The sequence below is a fragment of the Schistocerca americana genome, chromosome 5 (assembly GCF_021461395.2).
Source record: "Schistocerca americana isolate TAMUIC-IGC-003095 chromosome 5, iqSchAmer2.1, whole genome shotgun sequence".
NCBI classification, from domain to species: Eukaryota; Metazoa; Arthropoda; class Insecta; order Orthoptera; family Acrididae; genus Schistocerca; species Schistocerca americana.
In genome coordinates, this window is record NC_060123.1 from 149,833,818 (window position 1) to 149,853,604 (window position 19,787).

The 19,787-nt window shown below is 43.3% G+C and overlaps 1 protein-coding gene across 1 annotated transcript in view; it reads right to left on the reverse strand.

The window, feature by feature from the left end:
* LOC124616150 (trichohyalin-like) overlaps nt 1-19,787 on the reverse strand; it is a 470,869-nt gene that overhangs the window by 324,266 nt on the left and 126,816 nt on the right. Inside the window, exon 2 of the mRNA XM_047144429.1 lies at nt 4,058-4,207. Coding sequence (XP_047000385.1) covers nt 4,058-4,198 — 141 coding nt within the window. The 5' untranslated portion in view covers nt 4,199-4,207. The remainder of the gene's footprint in view (nt 1-4,057; nt 4,208-19,787) is intronic.

The window sequence follows — 19,787 nt, forward strand, 5'->3', positions numbered from 1 at the left end:
TTGTCATTTTTATAAAATTTTCAGTCTTGTTTCACCCTACAAAGCACCATTTTAGGTAGCACAAAGATAGCGCATCATGTTCTACACTCGAAAATATACTCGATGTTATTAACAGCCTAATATTGCTTTTTATTCACATTTGAAGTAAGCCTACTGAACGTTATGTACGAAACGAACTTACAAGTAATGCTGCAAGAGGTACTGACCGGATCTATGGTGCCAAGCCTCTCTAGAACAGTATTTCAAACAATCAGCTACTAAATAAGACCACTTTTACACCTAAACTGCAACTACTCACTCTCATGTTACAATTTTCGTGTAACAAAATCTTCGATGCATCACTCTTGTTACATGAAGTTGAACCAAATTTCCTCTGCTGAACAGTGTAAGAAACTATTCCGACATATCGTAATGTTACAACAAAATTGCCCCAAACATCATCACGGTGGAACAAAATTATAATAAACTGCCCTCTATGTCTTCGACTAAGCAGGTTAGGACTTGTTATGGGTAATTGTCACTTATTTCGACAAGCAAAAGTGATTAGTCGGTAAGTTGAGAATTATCGGAACTATCAAGCAAAACGCTTAGTGAGATTCGTTAAGTCAGATTTGTAGGTCAGTACCTCATCCATGATGTAACAAACTGCACACACTGTACTATGACTTCATCATGATGTCATGTGCTCACTGACCTTCACTGTATGATGTGACATTTCATTGGTGGAATACATTACGTCATGACAGCATTAAACTGGTCGTGTATTGAAACAGCCAGTCACAGTACATTATTTTATTGGTCAATAAAAAAAACAGCTCGTGTGTGTAACCTTGTTCCACTATTGTCTTTGGTCATGTTTACATTTGTACACCATGCATTCTGAAGGTCTCCTTGCATATTATAAAAATATGTAGTTTAAGTATACAACACAATTAAGACATCATCAACACGCATTCTTACCTCCAAAAATGGCCGGTCAGTTCCTTTGTCTTTGGCTATACTGTGCGTTTACATCTTGCATTTTGCAGCATTACGATTATATTTTGTTATTGTTTAGTAATTTGTTATAGAAATAAAGGCTTTGGCGCCATAGTTCCATTCGGTAAATATCGCAGCCCTCCTCGAAACTTCGTTTTGAACACAACCTCGATTAGGCTTAGGTCAAACCTAAATAAAAAATAATATTAGGTACGCCATATCATCAATTACATTTTTCTAGTGTAGAACAGTTCCTTCTAAAATGATTCTTTGGGAGGCAATGCATTATTGAAATACGTGTCAAAATGTCACGTGCTCATAGTTCAATCTTTGTACTACAAGCAATGTAGCCTCAAGTAAGCCTACGATCGAAATGCCAAAACGTTTTACGTATTTCGACAGATATTTTAGATGTGGAAATACCACTGTAACAACTGACATAAACATTTTTTGATAATATGTGGAAATAACGTTGACAGAAATATTGTGTTGCTGATGAATACTCAGCAGGTATTTTCGATGTAGAATTGACATTGCAACACTTGGCAAGCACTATGTGTTTCGTAGAATTCAGTCATGGAAATATATAATATGAGGGTCCATTCTGTTTCACGTAAAGTGTGGTACAGAGATCAAGGCGGCCGCTGTGACCGAGCGGATCTAGGCGCTTCAGTCCGGAACCGCGCTGCTGCTACGGTCGCAGGTTCGAATCCTGCCTCAGGTATGGATGTGTGTGATGTCCTTAGATTAGTTAGGTTTAAATAGTTCTAAGTCTAGGGGACTGAAGACCTCAGATGTTAAGTCCCATAGTGCTTGGAGCCATTTGGTTTGAACAGAGATCAAACTGTGGACGTTCACAAGAGCTGGTTAATGTGTGTGTGTGATTTGCTGATGGCAAAGTCAACGCATTTCAGATATGTAAACACTGCAGGTTTCACCCTTTATGTAATTTTTTTATAAATTCGTCTGAGTATGGCGCATAAAATTCGGGTACTTTTGAACATGGCATCTACACTGTGTTTAGTTGTTTCGTGTTAATGGCCACTGAAATACTAGGCTGTAATAGGCTGTTTCGTTATAATGGGGACCAGTTTTCTAAGAAATTATATGTGGCTTCTTGGGTTGTGATTGACGTAACCGATAAGGTAGGGCATTGACCGACTCTCGTGATGTCACAAATGTAAATAAAATAGGCCAAATTCCCCCATGGCCCTGCTACTGATAACTATAACATTGGTGTTACAACGAAAATAACGATATTTTCAGTGGAAAAGACAGGGCTACTATAAATGATTCATTATTCTTCAAAGCTCTTTGTTTTCCAAAGTTTTATAAGTTCAAATATAATCGATGCGTGAACAGAACCATAAACGTACTGAGTTTGTATTGCGCCTACCTGTTGGCGTTATGAGTGCAGTGCCGTGACAAAATGGCGACAAAACAAGCAAAGAGTTTTTGTGCGTTGGAATATGTGAGATATTCATCTGTTACAATATTTCAGCGTGCATTCAGAAGGACTTATGGAATAGAACCGCCATCTAAACGGAGCAATATGCGTTGGTATCGACAATTTAGGGACACTGGTTGTTTTCTGTGCCATGTCTCAGACGAAGATGTAAGGGCCGTTTTCCTTCTGTGAGAAGAATGTGACGGGTAGCTCTTACCTTGATGATGCCGGACGTGGTGGCCGAGCGGTTCTAGGCGCTTCAGTTTGGAACCGCGCGACCGCTACGGTCGCAGGTTCGAATCCTGCCTCGGGCATGAATGTGTGTGAAGTTCTTAGCTTAGTTAGGTTTAAGTAGTTGTAAGTTCTAGGGGACTGATGACCTCAGCTGTTAAGTCCCATAGTGCTCAGAGCCATTTGAACCAATTTTTTCTTACCTTGATGTATTGCGGTTGGGGTTTTTTTCCACAACTGACGGCTGATTCCCAGAATTGCGTCTTCCAACAAGACGGGTCACACCCTTATTGGAGCGTGAGTGGTCGTTACTACCTGAACTACAAACTTCTGCAAGGGTTAGTGGTGAAGGTGATGAGGTTCCCTCGCCGCCCGGTCACCTGCTAACGCCTTGTGACTTTTTCGTTTGAAGGTACATTAAGGACTGTCTTTACGTAACCCCAATGCCAAGAACAGTGGAATAGCTGAGACAATGCATCAGTGCTGCTCTGGTGACTACTGACAGGATGTTGGTACACAAGATATGGAACTACCGCTGCGACGTGTTTCGTGTGACCAGAGGGCGCTCATAGAATATTTGTAAGACCCAAAACGCAAAACTGGAGTTTACAGTTCTGTTCATGCCTCAGTCATGCTTGTAGATATAATAGTTTAGTAAATGTAGAGCTCTGAAAACGAATGAATTTGTAGTAGCCCAGTAGAACTGAAAGTTTACATTTTAGCGTAATCTTGCTGAGTTAGTTCTAACAACAGTCCTCGAAGGGAACAAAAGGACGAAGAGCTTCAGAGCCCCAGCTACCCACACCTGCAAAACCGCCGAGAAGTCGAATAGTAATAGAATGTAGATGGTGACTGAATGCCATAATTGTGAATGGTAGCTGCTGTAACAATGATTGCTAGTTGTGTCATTAATGGAACTTTGGTCTATCAAAGTATGCATGCTGCTATGAAAAATGTTCTATTATTTCCATGTGGTTGTTTACCACACGCTTCCGTACATGTTGCAAACCGCAATGTCATCTCTTTGTTTTGTTAATCCCAACCTGTTTTTGAGAAATTATCTTTCCTGCAGCTATATTTCCTCCCTTGTCTCCCCAGAATTGTGGACTCTAGCTACCATTTTATAATGACGTAGTTCTTTAATCGCTTTCGCAAATGGCATGAGGGTAAAATGATTTTGCTTTTTTTGAAGATGTTCGCATCAAATAACAGTTCCTTTTTCAGAGGTACTACATTTCTCACTTGACCAATGCCCAACACCAAAAATATTCTATCTATTCTACTGTTAAACTATCACAGTCAAAATACTTAAAAGGAAATGGGTTTTAAGTCAGGCATTATATTTTACAGAATGGAGACAGCTGGCCGGCAGGGCAGTGGGGATGAACAGGGAGCTCTTACCTTGATGGTCTCCCTGAGGATGGCGATCTCGCGGGTCAGGTGTTCGTTCTCGGCGTACAGCACCTCCATCTGCTGCTGCATCTCGATGCTCGGGTTGCGCATTCGCATCCGTAGCTCCTCCTCCAGTTGGCGAACCAGCATCGCTTGTTTCTGCAACACCAGACACAAACAGCTGCGTCAGAATGAGTACTCAGCGGCCGTCCGAGATTCAGCGGAGTATTCACAGAGTAAAACGATAACCTAGAAAGTTGTGGGCTAAAATTTACGCATTGTAAGCCGACCTTCTCCCCAAGTTGAGAAATTTATCACGTCGTGTTGCGTCATTGTTGTCAAACTGGTTCTAGGATTTATTAGAGTCCGGGATAATGAACGAACTTCACAGCAAAGTGTGGCTCTAGAATCATGCGGGAGGTTCCTCCACGCCGTCACTCTGCTCTAATAACAGCTCCAACTTCACATAAAGTCATTAAATGCGGGTTGGTTTCCAAATCGAATTAATGAATTAACCTTTTAGCTAAGAACGGTGAAGATATCGAATAACATTTAACCCAAGCTGCAACATGGTCGCGAATTGAACAGTGACCCGAAAGTAGAATAAATTTCCTTTGCTTCACGTCTATGGTCACGATGCCAGTGTATTAGGATGTTGTTGTTGTTGTGGTCTTCAGTCCTGAGACTGGTTTGATGCAGCTCTCCATGCTACTCTATCCTGTGCAAGCTTTTTCATCTCCCAGTACCTACTGCAACCTACATCCTTCTGAATCTGCTTAGTGTATTCATCTCTTGGTCTCCCTCTACGATTTTTACCCTCCACGCTGCCCTCTAATACTAAATTGGTGATCCCTTGATGCCTCAGAACATGTCCTACCAACCGATCCCTTCTTCTGGTCAAGTTGTGCCACAAACTTCTCTTCTCCCCAATCCTATTCAATACTTCCTCATTAGTTATGTGATCTACCCATCTAATCTTCAGCATTCTTCTGTAGCACCACATTTCGAAAGCTTCTATTCTCTTCTTGTCCAAACTATTTATCGTCCATGTTTCACTTCCATACATGGCTACACTCCATACGAATACTTTCAGAAATGACTTCCTGACACTTAAATCAATACTGGATGTTAACAAATTTCTCTTCTTCAGAAACGCTTTCCTTGCCATTGCCAGCCTACATTTTATATCCTCTCTACTTCGACCATCATCAGTTATTTTGCTCCCCAAATAGCAAAACTCCTTTACTACTTTAAGTGTCTCATTTCCTAATCTAATTCCCTCAGCATCGCCCGACTTAATTAGACTACATTCCATTATCCTTGTTTTGCTTTTGTTGATGTTCATCTTATATCCTCCGTTCAAGACACTGTCCATTCCATTCAACTGCTCTTCCAAGTCCTTTGCTGTCTCTGACAGAATTACAATGTCATCGGCGAACCTCAAAGTTTTTATTTCTTCTCCATGAATTTTAATACCTACTCCGAATTTTTCTTTTGTTTCCTTTACTGCTTGCTCATTATACAGATTGAACAACATCTGGGAGAGGCTACAACCCTGTCTTACTCCCTTCCCAACCACTGCTTCCCTTTCATGTCCCTCGACTCTTATAACTGCCATCTGGTTTCTGTACAAATTGTAAATAGCCTTTCGCTCCCTGTATTTTACCCCTGCCACCTTTAGAATTTGAAAGAGAGTATTCCAGTCAACATTGTCAAAAGCTTTCTCTAAGTCTACAAATGCTAGAAACGTAGGTTTGCCTTTCCTTAATCTTTCTTCTAAGATAAGTCGTAAGGTCAGTATTGCCTCACGTGTTCCAGTGTTTCTACGGAATCCAAACTGATCTTCCCCGAGGTCGGCTTCTACTAGTTTTTCCATTCGTCTGTAAAGAATTCGTGTTAGTATTTTGCAGCTGTGACTTATTAAGCTGATAGTTCGGTAATTTTCACATCTGTCAACACCTGCTTTCTTTGGGATTGGAATTATTATATTCTTCTTGAAGTCTGAGGGTATTTCGCCTGTTTCATACATCTTGCTCACCAGATGGTAGAGTTTTGTCAGGACTGGCTCTCCCAAGGCCGTCAGTAGTTCCAATGGAATATTGTCTACTCCGGGGGCCTTGTTTCGACTCAGGTCTTTCAGTGCTCTGTCAAACTCTTCACGCAGTATCATATCTCCCATTTCATCTTCATCTACATCCTCTTCCATTTCCATAATATTGTCCTCAAGTACATCGCCCTTGTATAGACCCTCTATATACTCCTTCCACCTTTCTGCTTTCCCTTCTTTGCTTAGAACTGGGTTTCCATCTGAGCTCTTGATATTCATACAAGTGGTTCTCTTATCTCCAAAGGTCTCTTTAATTTTCCTGTAGGCGGTATCTATCTTACCCCCAGTGAGATAGGCCTCTAAATCCTTACATTTGTCCTCTAGCCATCCCTGCTTAGCCATTTTGCACTTCCTGTCGATCTCATTTTTGAGACGTTTGTATTCCTTTTTGCCTGTTTCACTTACTGCATTTTTATATTTTCTCCTTTCATCAATTAAATTCAATATTTCTTCTGTTACCCAAGGATTTCTACTAGCCCTTGTCTTTTTACCTACTTGATCCTCTGCTGCCTTCACTACTTCATCCCTTAAAGCTACCCATTCTTCTTCTACTGTATTATGTTTTTATAAAACAGATCTGGAGATGGTCATTATAGACCCAAACCGGTAGTCTGATGACACGAAAATTTGTGGCCATAGACGTGAAGTAAAGAAAATATTAACATTTAACAGATACCTCAGTTAAATCAGCTACCTTGGAAGCAAATCCAAAGTCCAAGTCCCAACTATTCGGTAATATTAAAGTACATCAGTGATGCTGCTTCACCATGAGCTAAAGTTCATCACGATACAAATTCGTCCAAAATTAAATCCTTCCAGTAGCGCAAATATACAACGCCTGAAAGCACCGTGAAAATGTCAAAAGCCTCCAAGGCTTGCTCACAATTCTATTACCTGTAAAATTTCATAGTGCTGAAACAGTGAGGCTGGATAGCCTCTAAAAAGTAAGTTCAACTCGTGTCGAAAGCTATCTAGACGCATCAGCTTCTGTCAACACTAACCGAGTAACTGCCCGCTAAAGGCCATGGGCAAAGACTACGAGACGCAGCAGCGCAGCCTATTTAGCATTTACGGAAACCATACCACGTTCGACGTGTTTATAACTTCTTACAAATTTTCGTTAAAATGATCATTATCGAAAATACATTGTTTTTTTTCTAAAACTAAACGAATTGAAATGATCCCCTCACCAAACTGGCCACTTTCCGACCTTACAAAACACTCTTACATAGATATTGCACTAAATAATAATGGAAACATGATATGGTGCCGTCAAGCACACCTATTAAAAGATCAAAGTATAAGTAAATATTTACATTTGAACAAGTGTGTCATATCAAAGTACAGCGCAATTTCCAGTTCGTTTACGTGGTGTTCTTGGTTTGTATGGAGAACGTATCAAATTTGAATTACTGCATATTTAAATGGTGACCCGTTCAATTACGTTGCATAATACTTATTTTGGCACAAGAAGCGCACTACTTGATTTGATCATTTATTACGTAGGTCAATGGGTTCAGCTTTAGCGTTTGCAGAATGATACCACGACGGCGAAGTGACACTTTCGACAGTCGGCCACGCATCCGGAGCGCAGTCAACACCAGGGCCCGTTCAGGGAACTCCACCCGTTGGTAGTCTGCGCCCAGCCCTGGAAACGCCGTTGCGTTATGCTCCGTTCCGCTCCCAGAACAAACGAAGAGCCAACCGGGCTTGTAAACACACAACACAAGACTAAGGAACTGAGAAACGAGATGGTCTGGCACTTCTTTGGGAATACCGTGCCCGCAAAGGCAAGAGAAGACTCCGCGAAACATCCAGTGAAACAACGCCATCCTATCTAACATGCCAGTCAACATTCCTTGCAGACGGAGAGATGGAGACTTCAGTCGGCAACAGTTGAAGGAAACGGTCGAGACAGCCTTTCACGTTGGTGTCAGATATTACAGAGAGATGCATTCTGAGATAGAACAATAGGCTCTATTACTACTGTGGGAAACCCAGCAGACAATCTACATTGCTGCTGGCCGGGATAGTTGCAGGTCAGATCCATTTCCACATAACAATCTTCAGCAGGTTCGGTTTATTAGTTCCGCAAGGAGATGGCGACACTAGAGAAAGAACGAATGAGAGAAGTGTCATAACAGAAGTAATACAAACAGCAGTACTATAGTCGGGTAACTGGTAGTAGTTTTGTGCTGAACTCCTTTTTCATCCTTTTCTTTCTTTTCTGGTATTTTGTGGCTTATATAGCAAGAAGTAAAAAACATAACGTATTAAATACAAATATATGTGCTTATGGCCTATTTTCGCTATCGAAATAACAGGCTGAAATTATGAGGAATAAATAAGTAAATAATAGATTTAATTTGTCAGAGAGTTTAAAGTATAGGTAATTTCAAATTTTTCTTTCTGGTACAAGACAATCCAGTTTCTAACCAGTGAACATTTACTCAAATAATTCTTTGACGTTACCAGGTTGATCAGTCGGGGACTCGTCGCTGTCGCCGTCTCTATTCAGACAAGTTTCCCATTTCCTCTCATATTCTGTGATTTTGTTTGTAAGACTTTAACCTTGTTTCTCATGTTGTTTATATTCCTAATGTCCCTCCTACTGCTCCACTTATGTTCCGTTATTTGGACAGAATGCTAGTCACCCAAGCCTCCCCGAGCGCTACTGAAGTTGTGAGAGGAGGCTCACGTTGCTGTCGATGAGCGGGGTCGGCCACAGTGTTGAGACAGAACTCTGTCCCCGAACTCCACGGCTTTATGACCTTGTGAGGTCACAAAGGTTTACAAATCCTGCAAGGGACAGCGGAAAATTAGGCAAACTGTGCAAATGCTTTCAGAAGGAACGTTTTGACAGTGAAAATGAAACGGCGTAACCCAGGAGCAACGAAAGTTATTAGCAAATAATTAGAGTGATGGGGTTGAAAACCGAGACTGGGCAATCAAAAGTAAGAGCACATCACTGGAGAATTTTTCGGAATGCCAGGGAAGCAAGACTTACTGGGAACACCTGGCTGCCACGTCTGATGTGTGAAGCTCTGATGTGTGCTGAAGACAATGACTTTGGTCCTGAGTGTAAGCAATGATGATCAGAGTCATTCTGCTGCACGCGTGATACACTCCCACCTGAACCTCGCCAAACACAAGGAACACCCGCCGCCTGGAGACGCCGCTGCCTTACACATGCAGCGTGAAAGCTACGAGTAGTACAACGTTGACATACTTCCCACACAATGATTTGTAACTGTATGCATTAAGCAAGTCTGGTTGGCGATGTCCAGTTTGTACTAAAAGAATTAACAAGTAACACTCGAGGAAACAACCCTACGATATTCATTAACAGAATATGTATATCAATGTTTTTAAATATTAGCTCGTGGTGGAAGATGTCAGGTGTTCACTTAAGAATAAGTGATTCAGTAATTTTGTAAAGGACAACTATCGCCAATTTAACCATTGTCATCACTGATAACTCAAACGGCAATAAAAGCAGTTGTGATGTACTGTGGTTACATTACCTCACCCAGAGTATATAATCTTCAATTTTAGTTACTACAACTTTCTACGATTAGGTGCACTAATTCTTGTATACAAATGTGATTAACACAAATTACGAGGGGCGTTCAATAATTATTGTAAGGCCATAAGCACATATATTTGTATTTAATACGTTATGTTTTTTACTTCTTGCTACATAAGCCACAAAATACCAGAAAAGAAAGAAAAAGATGAAAAAGGAGTTCAGCACAAAACTACTACCAGTTATCCGACTATAGTACTGTTGTTTGTGTTACTTCTGTTATGACACTTCTCTCATTCGTTCTTTCTCTAGTGTCGCCATCTCCTTGCGGAACTAATAAACCGAACCTGTTGAAGACTGTTATGTGGAAATGGATCTGACCTGCAACCATCCCGGCCAGCAGCAATGTAGATTGTCTGCTGGGTTTCCCACAGTAGTAATAGAGCCTACTGTTCTATCTCAGAATGCATCTCTCTGTAATATCTGACACCAACGTGAGAGGCTGTCTCGACCGTTTCCTTCAACTGTTGCCGACTGAAGTCTCCATCTCTCCGTCTGCAAGGAATGTTGACTGGCATGTTAGATAGGATGGCGTTGTTTCACTGGATGTTTCGCGGAGTCTTCTCTTGCCTTTGCGGGTACGGTATTCCCAAAGAAGTGCCAGACCATCTCGTTTCTCAGTTCCTTAGTCTTGTGTTGTGTGTTTACAAGCCCGGTTGGCTCTTCGTTTGTTCTGGGGGCGGAACGGAGCATAACGCAACGGCGAGAACAATCTTCGTAAGCCTTTCCAGGGCTGGGCGCAGACTACCAACGGGTGGAGTTCCCTGAACGAGCCCTGGTGTTGACTGCGCTCCGGATGCGTGGCCGACTGACGAAAGTGTCACTTCGCCGTCATGGTATCATTCTGCAAACGCTAAAGCTGAACCCATTGACCTACGTAATAAATGATCAAATCAAGTAGTGCGCTTCTTGTACCAAAATAAGTATTATGCAACGTAGTTGAACGGGTCACCATTTAAATATCCAGTAATTCAAATTTGATACGTTCTCCATACAAACCAAGAACACCACGTAAACGAACTGGAAATTGCGCTGTGCTTTGATATTACACACTTGTTCAAATGTAAATATTTACTTATACTTTGCTCTTTTTTTTCTAAAAGCAGATTGGTTTAATTCAGGATTCCAATATACTATATTATTCCCCACTTTTTTGGTTATAAAATGCTATTTTTCACCATAAACTCCGTTCAATGCGACGGCCTTGCGCCGCCTTACTGGGAGGGCCTGCATGCCCGCGTGGTACCACTCTACTGGTCGACGTTGCGGCCAACGTCTTACTGCATCAAGAACTTCCCGTCATCAACGGACTGCTTCCCGTGGAGTGCATCTTTCATTGGCCAAAACAGATCGAAGTCGGATGGTGCGAGACCAGGGCTGTAGGGTGGACGAGGGTGAACAGTCCAATGAAGTTTTGTGAGCTCCTCTCGGGTATTCCGACTTGTGTGGGGCCTTGCGTTCTCATAGAGAAAGGCAAGTTCGTCTGCATTTTTGTGACTACGAGCACGCTGAAGTCGTTTATTCAGTTTCCTGAGGATAGCACAATACACTTCCGAGTCGATCGTTGTACCATGATGGAGGACATAACACCTTCAAAGTTCCAGAATGGCTTTAACGGCTGAGCGTGCAGCTTCGAACGTTTACTTCGGGGGAGAGCTGGTGTGGCGCCACTCTATGGATTGTCGTTTTGCTTCTGGTTCGAAGCTTCATCGCTTATGACGATGCTAGAAAAAAAAGTCACAATCAGCCTCGTAACACGCAAGCAGTTCCGTACTGTTGGTCCTTCGCAGATCTTGACGGTCTTCTGTTATGTGGCGAGGAACCCACCTTCGAGTACTCCAACTGATGGACGACTGAGTCAACACTACCAACAGAGACGTCCAGTTGGGGAACGAGGTGTACGATTGTGATCCGCCGATTAGAATGAGAGTGTCCGCACGTTCCAACAGTGCATGAGTCACAGCTGGGTGCTGCCGGCCGGCACGCGGGAGATCGGACCGGTTTGCACGACATTGTTGCAATGATGACAGATGCCTCGCCCAACGACTCACCGTATTTTTGTTCACTGTTAGGCCTCCGTACACGTTCTACAAGCGTCTATGAATAACTGCGATGCTCTGGTTTTCCGCCATAATAAAATGGTTCAAATGGCTCTGAGCACTATGTGACTCAACTGCTGAGGTCATTAGTCCCCTAGAACTTAGAACTATTTAAACCTAACTAACCTAAGGACATCACAAACATCCATGCCCGAGGCAGGATTCGAACCTGCGACCGTAGCGGTCTTGCGGTTCCAGGCTGCAGCGCCTTTAACCGCACGGCCACTTCGGCCGGCCCGCCATAAGAAACTCAACGAGAGCTCTCTGCTTGGAACGCACCTCCGCCACAGACGCCACTTTGCAGACTACGTATAGCGCCGCCAACTCCCGAAAATTTATGAAATTATAGTGTCTGTTGCAGGGATGTTCAGTGATGTCCCACAACAAATTCCGCATTGTTTCAACTTTGGTTAAAAAAGTGTAATAACAGCTAAATATTAATGTGCACCGTTTCTGTTTTGCACCAATATACAGTAGCGAATGTCAAGGTTTCCCAAATTGTAGAGCTTAGAGTCCGGAACCGTGCGACCGCTACGGTCGCAGGTTCGAATCCTGCCTCGGGCATGGGTGTGTGTGATGTCATTAGGTTAGTTACGTTTAAGTAGTTCTAAGTTCTAGGGGACTGATGACCTCAGAAGTTAAGTCCCATAGTGCTCAGAGCCATTTGAACCATTTTTTTTGTAGAGCTTAGTCACTTATTGTCTACTCTAGGTACTGCTGGTGATGCTTGCCTGGATGAAGTGGGTGAGTTTTTCCATGTCGCGAGTCCGGATGTGCACTGTTCGAGTACTGATCTCGACAGATACCGTGGACTTTGTATTTTTAAACGACTAACCACGGAGAAAGAGCTTCGACAGTGAGTGACCGAGGAAGGTGGTGCAGTGTTCAGACACTGGACTCGCATTCGCAAGAAAAGCGAGAATTAGGTTTCTCGTTGTTTCCCTAAATAACATTAGGCATCTGCTGTGGTTGTTGCTTTGGAAAGGTTTTACTTCTTCATTCTTTCACAGCTTATGCTCCGTTTCTCAAGACCTCTTTGTTGATAGTACCTTAAATTCAAATCCTCCTTCCCCTTTTTCCTTTTGTGACAGTGTCAACACTAGATGAGTGACTGTATAATGAGACGTGTCTTTGTCAATCTAAGCATTGGGCAACATGAGTAAGCAAGTGACCTACTATATTGGACAGATACGTAGTACGGTTCACGACAGATGTGTTGAGCACCATCGCCAAAGAAGATACTAAAACCAGAGAAACCTGAGCTGACGGAGTTATGTCTAACTGAGAAACACAGAATGACGTAGCCTGAGACACAGGTAGTTGCTAAGAAACATTTCTATTTTTCGGCTTATAATCACATTTATTTCAAACGATCACCTAATTTCGACAACTTGTAATTTTCAAGTGCTTACACCTACCCTCGTTATTTTACACGAACATGAGAGCATAATAGCAAACACTTGAGAATGGCACAGCGCCGGAATCACCTGAACGTGTGAAACAATTGACTATGATCATAATGCAGCTTCTTTTTTCGTCTATTCGTCTTCTTTTCCACGGCCTTATCCCGTGTCTTGATAGATTCGGCATATTAATCTGTATTTGGCTATGTTAGCGCTAGAAGGTGGCCGCATGCCCTTCCTGTCGAACCCCTTCCCCACAGAGACAGCATTTGTGTGTCCCAACTGTCTGTGTCTAGTGTTATCCTATGTGCAAGTGTTTGAACGTTTTAGAAACGTTTGCGAATCGCGCAACTGAGCTGGATCGTGGGTACCACCCTCGTATTGACCTTGTCGGATGTGGAAAACCATATGAAAACCACACCCAAGCTAGCCATCACAGCGATCCTCGTCGGTAATCCACGGGTGAATTCGATCCGGGTCCGGCGCGCGTCCCTGAGTCCCAGAAGCGGCGTTATAACGCGCGCGGCTATTATCATCATCATCATTATTATTATTATTATTATTAAGATTAAAAGTAGTTATCATGATGGTAGGCGTATTATTGTGTAGGACAGAATTAATGTATACTGCATAATTTCTGTAAGAATTCAATACAACCTGTGTTCAATTATCGATAACAGGTTACAAAGGAATGCAATAAATACATAAACATCCGGGCTGATCTTCGATCTTAATAAAGTCGAGGTGGAAAAAGCAAGTATCTTTTAATAAATTCATGCTGTGGTACTTCATCTGGAAAAAGGAAAACTTACAGACATTTTGCTCCTGCGTCTCACTATTGGGACAGTGCCTTAAAGGAAACAACTAAAGTTCGACTGTTCGATAATATCACCAACACAGACAAGGGCTACCCTTTAAGTAACGCGTGGAATCCTGTTTTACCCCACAGAAGACGCAAGTCTTTGACTCAGTCGGCAGAAAGTATTGACAATACTCTTGGTAGTGATTCATCGTCCCTGCCAGCTTTCAACACTGTGGCACCGTGCCTTCACTTTGCGGTAGCTGGCAACAGCGCTAACGTCTGGCGCACGCGCTGTTGATTTCCGCGGAGTTTAAAACGTGCGTCGTTCACGATAGAAATCCGTTCCGGCGGGATATAGCTAATAGCTTTCTCACCTGAAGATGACGGCCAGCTGGACCATTGAAATATTGTGCCACGATGATTGTATCATCCCGCTGCAAACCTGCCAAGAATATTATGAAGCGTTTGTCTGGTTATCCCACGATGAAGCTATATGGGTACAAACTAAATACACTGCCTGACAAAAGTGAACCATCCAAAAGACATGGCCAGTCGTAAATGTAACTCGTACGCATACACACCATTGTCGGATATGTAAGTGATGATCGTTGCAACTCTCTGCAACAGGTGGAACGGCCACGACAGTGCATTAGCGTTGTTTGTGTTTACTGTTGTTATCAGACCTAGTACGGTACATAAGGGACACGAACAGTGTAAGGTGTTGAATGAACACTGTGAAGGACACAGAGGTACCACGTATTCGTTTGAGACAGCGTTATCAGCACCTGACAAAATTTGGATCGAGGCTCATTCTGTATCTCCATTTGGCCAGCTGGTCGAATTGTGCAACAACCAGGTTTGTGAGGCATTCGTATTTCACACTGCCACTTTCCACGTTCGAGTGTATGGGAATGTGGCGACAGGCACAATTGCCAAGGTTCTGGTCGACCATGTCGAATCACCTCAAGGAAGAATCACTGTAGTGTGCACCGAAATCCTTTCACATCTGCGGCTGCCACCAGAGGACAAGTTGTGGCCTCCCCGTAACATTCTGTGTCATCCTGCAACATTGTTCGGAGACTAGAAGCAGTCGAACTAGGTGATTTACCGTCCCACGTGTAGGCTGCAGTTAACACAACATAAACTCGCCGACTTCGGAAGCACGGACTGCTGACGAACTGCGTCGCATTGCGTTAAGCGATGAATCGCGTTATCCGCTACTATCGTCTGCAAGTGTAACAGAGACCTGGGGAGATGTCTCATTCTTTCAATGTATGTGAGAGTCTGACGAAATGGTGTGTGTAGCCATCGGGTATGACACACGGTGGTAGTAACTGAGGGAACACTGAGAGCATCACGGTAAGATACGGACGTCGTTCGTCCTAATGTGTTACCTCACTTGGGATGGCATTGTGGTACCGTTTTTCAGCAGGACAATGCTAGTCTCCATATGCCACGTTCTCTGTGAACTATCTGTGTGGTGTTGAGGTACTCCCGTAGCCAGTAAGATCCCCAGATCTGTTCCCGATAGGAAATACGTGGGACCAGGTCAGACGTCTACTCCGTCCCAGTGTACGTATACAGAATATCAAGGACCAGTTACAACAGCCACGCCGCTGCTTGCCGCATGACAGGATACTACGGCTCTATGAGACCCTTCGCAAACGAATCAGTATATGCATCCAGGCTAGATGGGGTGCAACGCCATACTGACACGTGGGGCTATATTTCCAAGTTCTTTGTAAATTTGACTCTATTTTGTAATCACTGAAATAACATCATACAGCGACCAACTGTTGTTCTCTACACATATAAATCATTTGGCGGAAGGTTGGTCAGCAATCTGCGGTTGTTTGCTGATGATGCCGTGGTGTACGGTAAGATGCTGAAGTAGAGTGACTAGGAAGATACAAGTCGATTTAGATAAAATTTCCAGTTGGTGTGGTGAATGGCAGCTATCTCTAAATGTGGAAAAATGAAAGTTAATGGGGATGACTAAGAAGATCAAACCTGTACTGCCCAGATACTGTATTACTAGTGTGCTGCTTGACACAGTCAGGTCGTTTAAATATCTGGGCGTAACGTAGAAAAGCGTTATGAGGTGGAACGAGCATGTGAGAAGTGTGGTAGGAAAGGCGAATGGTCGACTTCGGTTTATTGGGAGAATTTCAGGAAAGAGTGGTTCACATGCAAAGGAGGTCGCGTATAGGACCCTGTTGCGACCTATTCTTGAGTACTGCTCGATTATTTGGGATCCGTACCAGGTCGGATTGAAGGAAGACTTCGAAGCAATTCAGAGGTGGGCTGCTAGATTTGTTACCGGTAGGCGCGAATGACACGGAAGTTCTGGCTATAGAGAAGCACTATCACAAGCGCTTGTTCAGAGAAGCTGTAGAAATACAAAAACACGCGAACAGTTTGAACAAGAAAGAGGAAAGCCTTAAGGTAAACGGATCCTGGCTTCCCTTACTCCAGCGAACGATCGTCGCAGGCAGCAAGAGGAAAACCGCACCGGAAATGACCAAGGAGAAGCCCTCGGACGTTGGCGCGCCAGGTACATACAGTCTGCGGCCGCGAGCTCGGCTCCAGTTCACCACCGGCAATGGAGGGTGAAGCTTTGACAATGCCAGCCACTCGTGCTGACGAAACGTCAATAAAATCACTAGATGAACGTCGGCCGAAGAACCCGAGACAGAAGCCAATCGGCAGTTTGTCAAACAAGTGGCCACGAAAGCCTTAACAATTTTGTAATACGTGTTATGGAGATGCTTCGGGAACTCGAATGGGAATCCCTTGGGAGAAGGCGACTGTCTTTTCGAGAAACACTATTGAGAAAATTCAGAGAACAGCCATCTGAAGCTGACTGCCGGACGATTCTACTGCCGCCAACATACAATGGGAGGCATATCGATAGTCGTTTCTTCCTCGCTCTATTTGCGAGTGGAACAGGAAAAGGAAATGACAAGTAGTGATACAGGGTACATTTCCTCCTCCCCTTCTGGGTACTTCAGCTTTGTGTCAGGCAGTGTACAATTATTACCTGCGACACAGTGGGAGGTGCCGTAGTCAGTAAACCACATGCTGACATATTCTATGAGGTATTCTACAGATGTGTTACGTGAATATTTCAAGAGGGCAGAGAGTGTAGACGGCGCAGCGTTTACAGTACGACGGTGCCGGGGCGTGAAGGCCGCAATATCGGTGCTGTGTGTGGAGGGAGCAGCACTTAAGAGCGGCCGAGCGGGCGCCCGCAGGGCAGGAGGCGCGGCCATGTTTTATTCCGGAGGCGCGCAGGCCTCGGCGTGTGGGGCGCACGCGATCGCACCCCGCCCCGGACACGCAGAGCCGCAGCTGCGCGCCCGCGCCCACACCGGCCACCAGCCACCAGCCGGCCTGAATTATTTAGCCGGCGTGGAATTAAAAACTTCAATGCGGGCGCTCGCAGCCTCGCTCCCCGCCACTGGCCAGGGCTCGCCGCCGCTGCATTTTAGAGGAGCAGGCTGGGGTTCCGCGGCTCTCGCCAGATTTGGCGCGGACGTTTCCGAAGGATGCCTCCGTGATCCACTTCACGTTCACCCCGCACGTCTGCCACGCACATTGTAATCCCTGACAAAGTACTCGTTAAAGCCTGTGCTATGGTAAGTGAGCGGGATTCACCTTATGAGAAAGGATTTTCGTATAGTTATCGACCGCGTGTACCTGAGTGGTGGCAAATCAGACTTACATCCACTCTGTAATAACAATGACCCGTCAAGTAAGTTCGAAATGCAATTACACGTCAGGATGGATTAAAAGCAACCCAGAAGATGCTACCAATTAGATAATAATACGATCGCCAGCCTAATTAGGCATTAACTGAGTTTCTTCCCTATACAAGTTGGTATATATTCACGAAAAACAACAAGTTGTAACACTGCATAATACTGTCGAATTTTAGAACCAGAAAATCTGTTGAACTGATAGTTTCACGTTCTGTACTGATATGGATGAATACATAACACTACACTATAATGTATACTACAAAACTTTATACTGTCTATTTATCTGATTAAAATCGGGCATAGGTTACCCTAGAAATTGCACTTTCGTGCCACACACAAAATGTCAATTTTGATAAAGATAAAACACTGATGAATTTTGACTTTTATATTGACTTTAACTTTTGTTGGTCAAACCAATTTAGAACACTTCAGAATTTAAATGAATGAGGGGGGACCCTGAAACTGTTATGATCGCTGTATTTAAAAAATTGATTACTGACTTTATTATGTGTTCAAGATTTCCAGTATATAAGTTACTACTCTTTTCATCTTATTTAATGCTCATTTAAATGCCTTTAAATCTGTCTCGAAATAATAAACTTCATTACTATATCAAAACTAAAGTTATCTTTCAACTTCGTTGGACCTTCGTTATTCATTTACTGGTTCATTAACAAAACATTTCTTTAAACACCATTCTAACATAGTTAGTTCTGCAAATAATTATTATTATTAACACAAATTTTAATTTTCATTTCGGGACACTCGGATTGCACAACCTTTGGAAAGGACCCTGTCTAGGTTAGTTGTGAGGATAATTAAATGCCGGCCGGAGTGGCCGAGCGGTTATAGGCGTTACAGTCTGGCATCGCGCTACCGCGACGGTCGCAGGTTCGAATCCTGCCTCGGGCATGGATGTGTGTGATGTCCTTAGGTTAGTTAGGTTTAAGTAGTTCTAAGTTCTAGGGGACTGATGACCTCAGAAGTTAAGTCCCATAGTGCGCAGAGGCAGAGATAATTAAATGATGGGAAAGTTCTGGTAAAATTTAGGTTATTATTGCACTAAACAAACACAGTTCACTCTCTGATCCACAGGAATACAGTACTAAAAGTTTCAACCTGCTAGTATCGAAGCGGCGGTTGGCGGGCGGCGATATGGCGAGGCAGAGAGCACACACACATCCACAGCTATGGCTCTTGATGTATCGGCACTTTTAACCCTTCTTAGCGTCGCAATACTTTTCCATTTAGTGCCTATGGAATTTTGCCATGGTATGTGGGCGTTGGAACGGCATACCCGAGGCTCAGTGAAGCTATGTCGTCCAGGAGAGCCTCCTCGCTTCAGAAGGTGTTGCTCAAACCAGTGCCAAACTCCAACTACTACTGTGCCCGTTGTGTCGTGCAGTGCCCGCGCGTATTTTCCCGCGCTCGCCTGCCATCCACCTTTTGCCGCTCCCTGACAGACCGGGTATTCACCCGATGTTTTGCATTCTACATATCCTAACACATTGCCTACGTATGGACCAGACGCACAGTTACAATTTTAAACATCTTACAACAGTTTCAACATTTGTTACATTTCAATTCTATTACAATATTACTTGACATTTGACATAAACATTAATATTCACATTGAAGCTTGTTTACAGTTTTCTTAACACAATGGCATGAAACAAAAAAAAATTGAAATCAGAACACCAATTAAACAAGTTTATCGAAAAATCAGATGGGAAGAATTACTTATATGTACAATATTACAGAGTCGTTGTTGTTACATGTCCTCCACTTCACCCACATTCAGCAGAAGTATGACTGCTGGGCCCTGCACTAACACCATACACTTTAGTGGAAACACGACTGAACGCTCTTGAACAACTTGAATACCGACACACTACATGAAAATTAATATCTGTAACCATCTGCATCTATATAACAAAGAAAAACTGGTCACATGTCACAGGAAATGTTTCATTCGAATTAC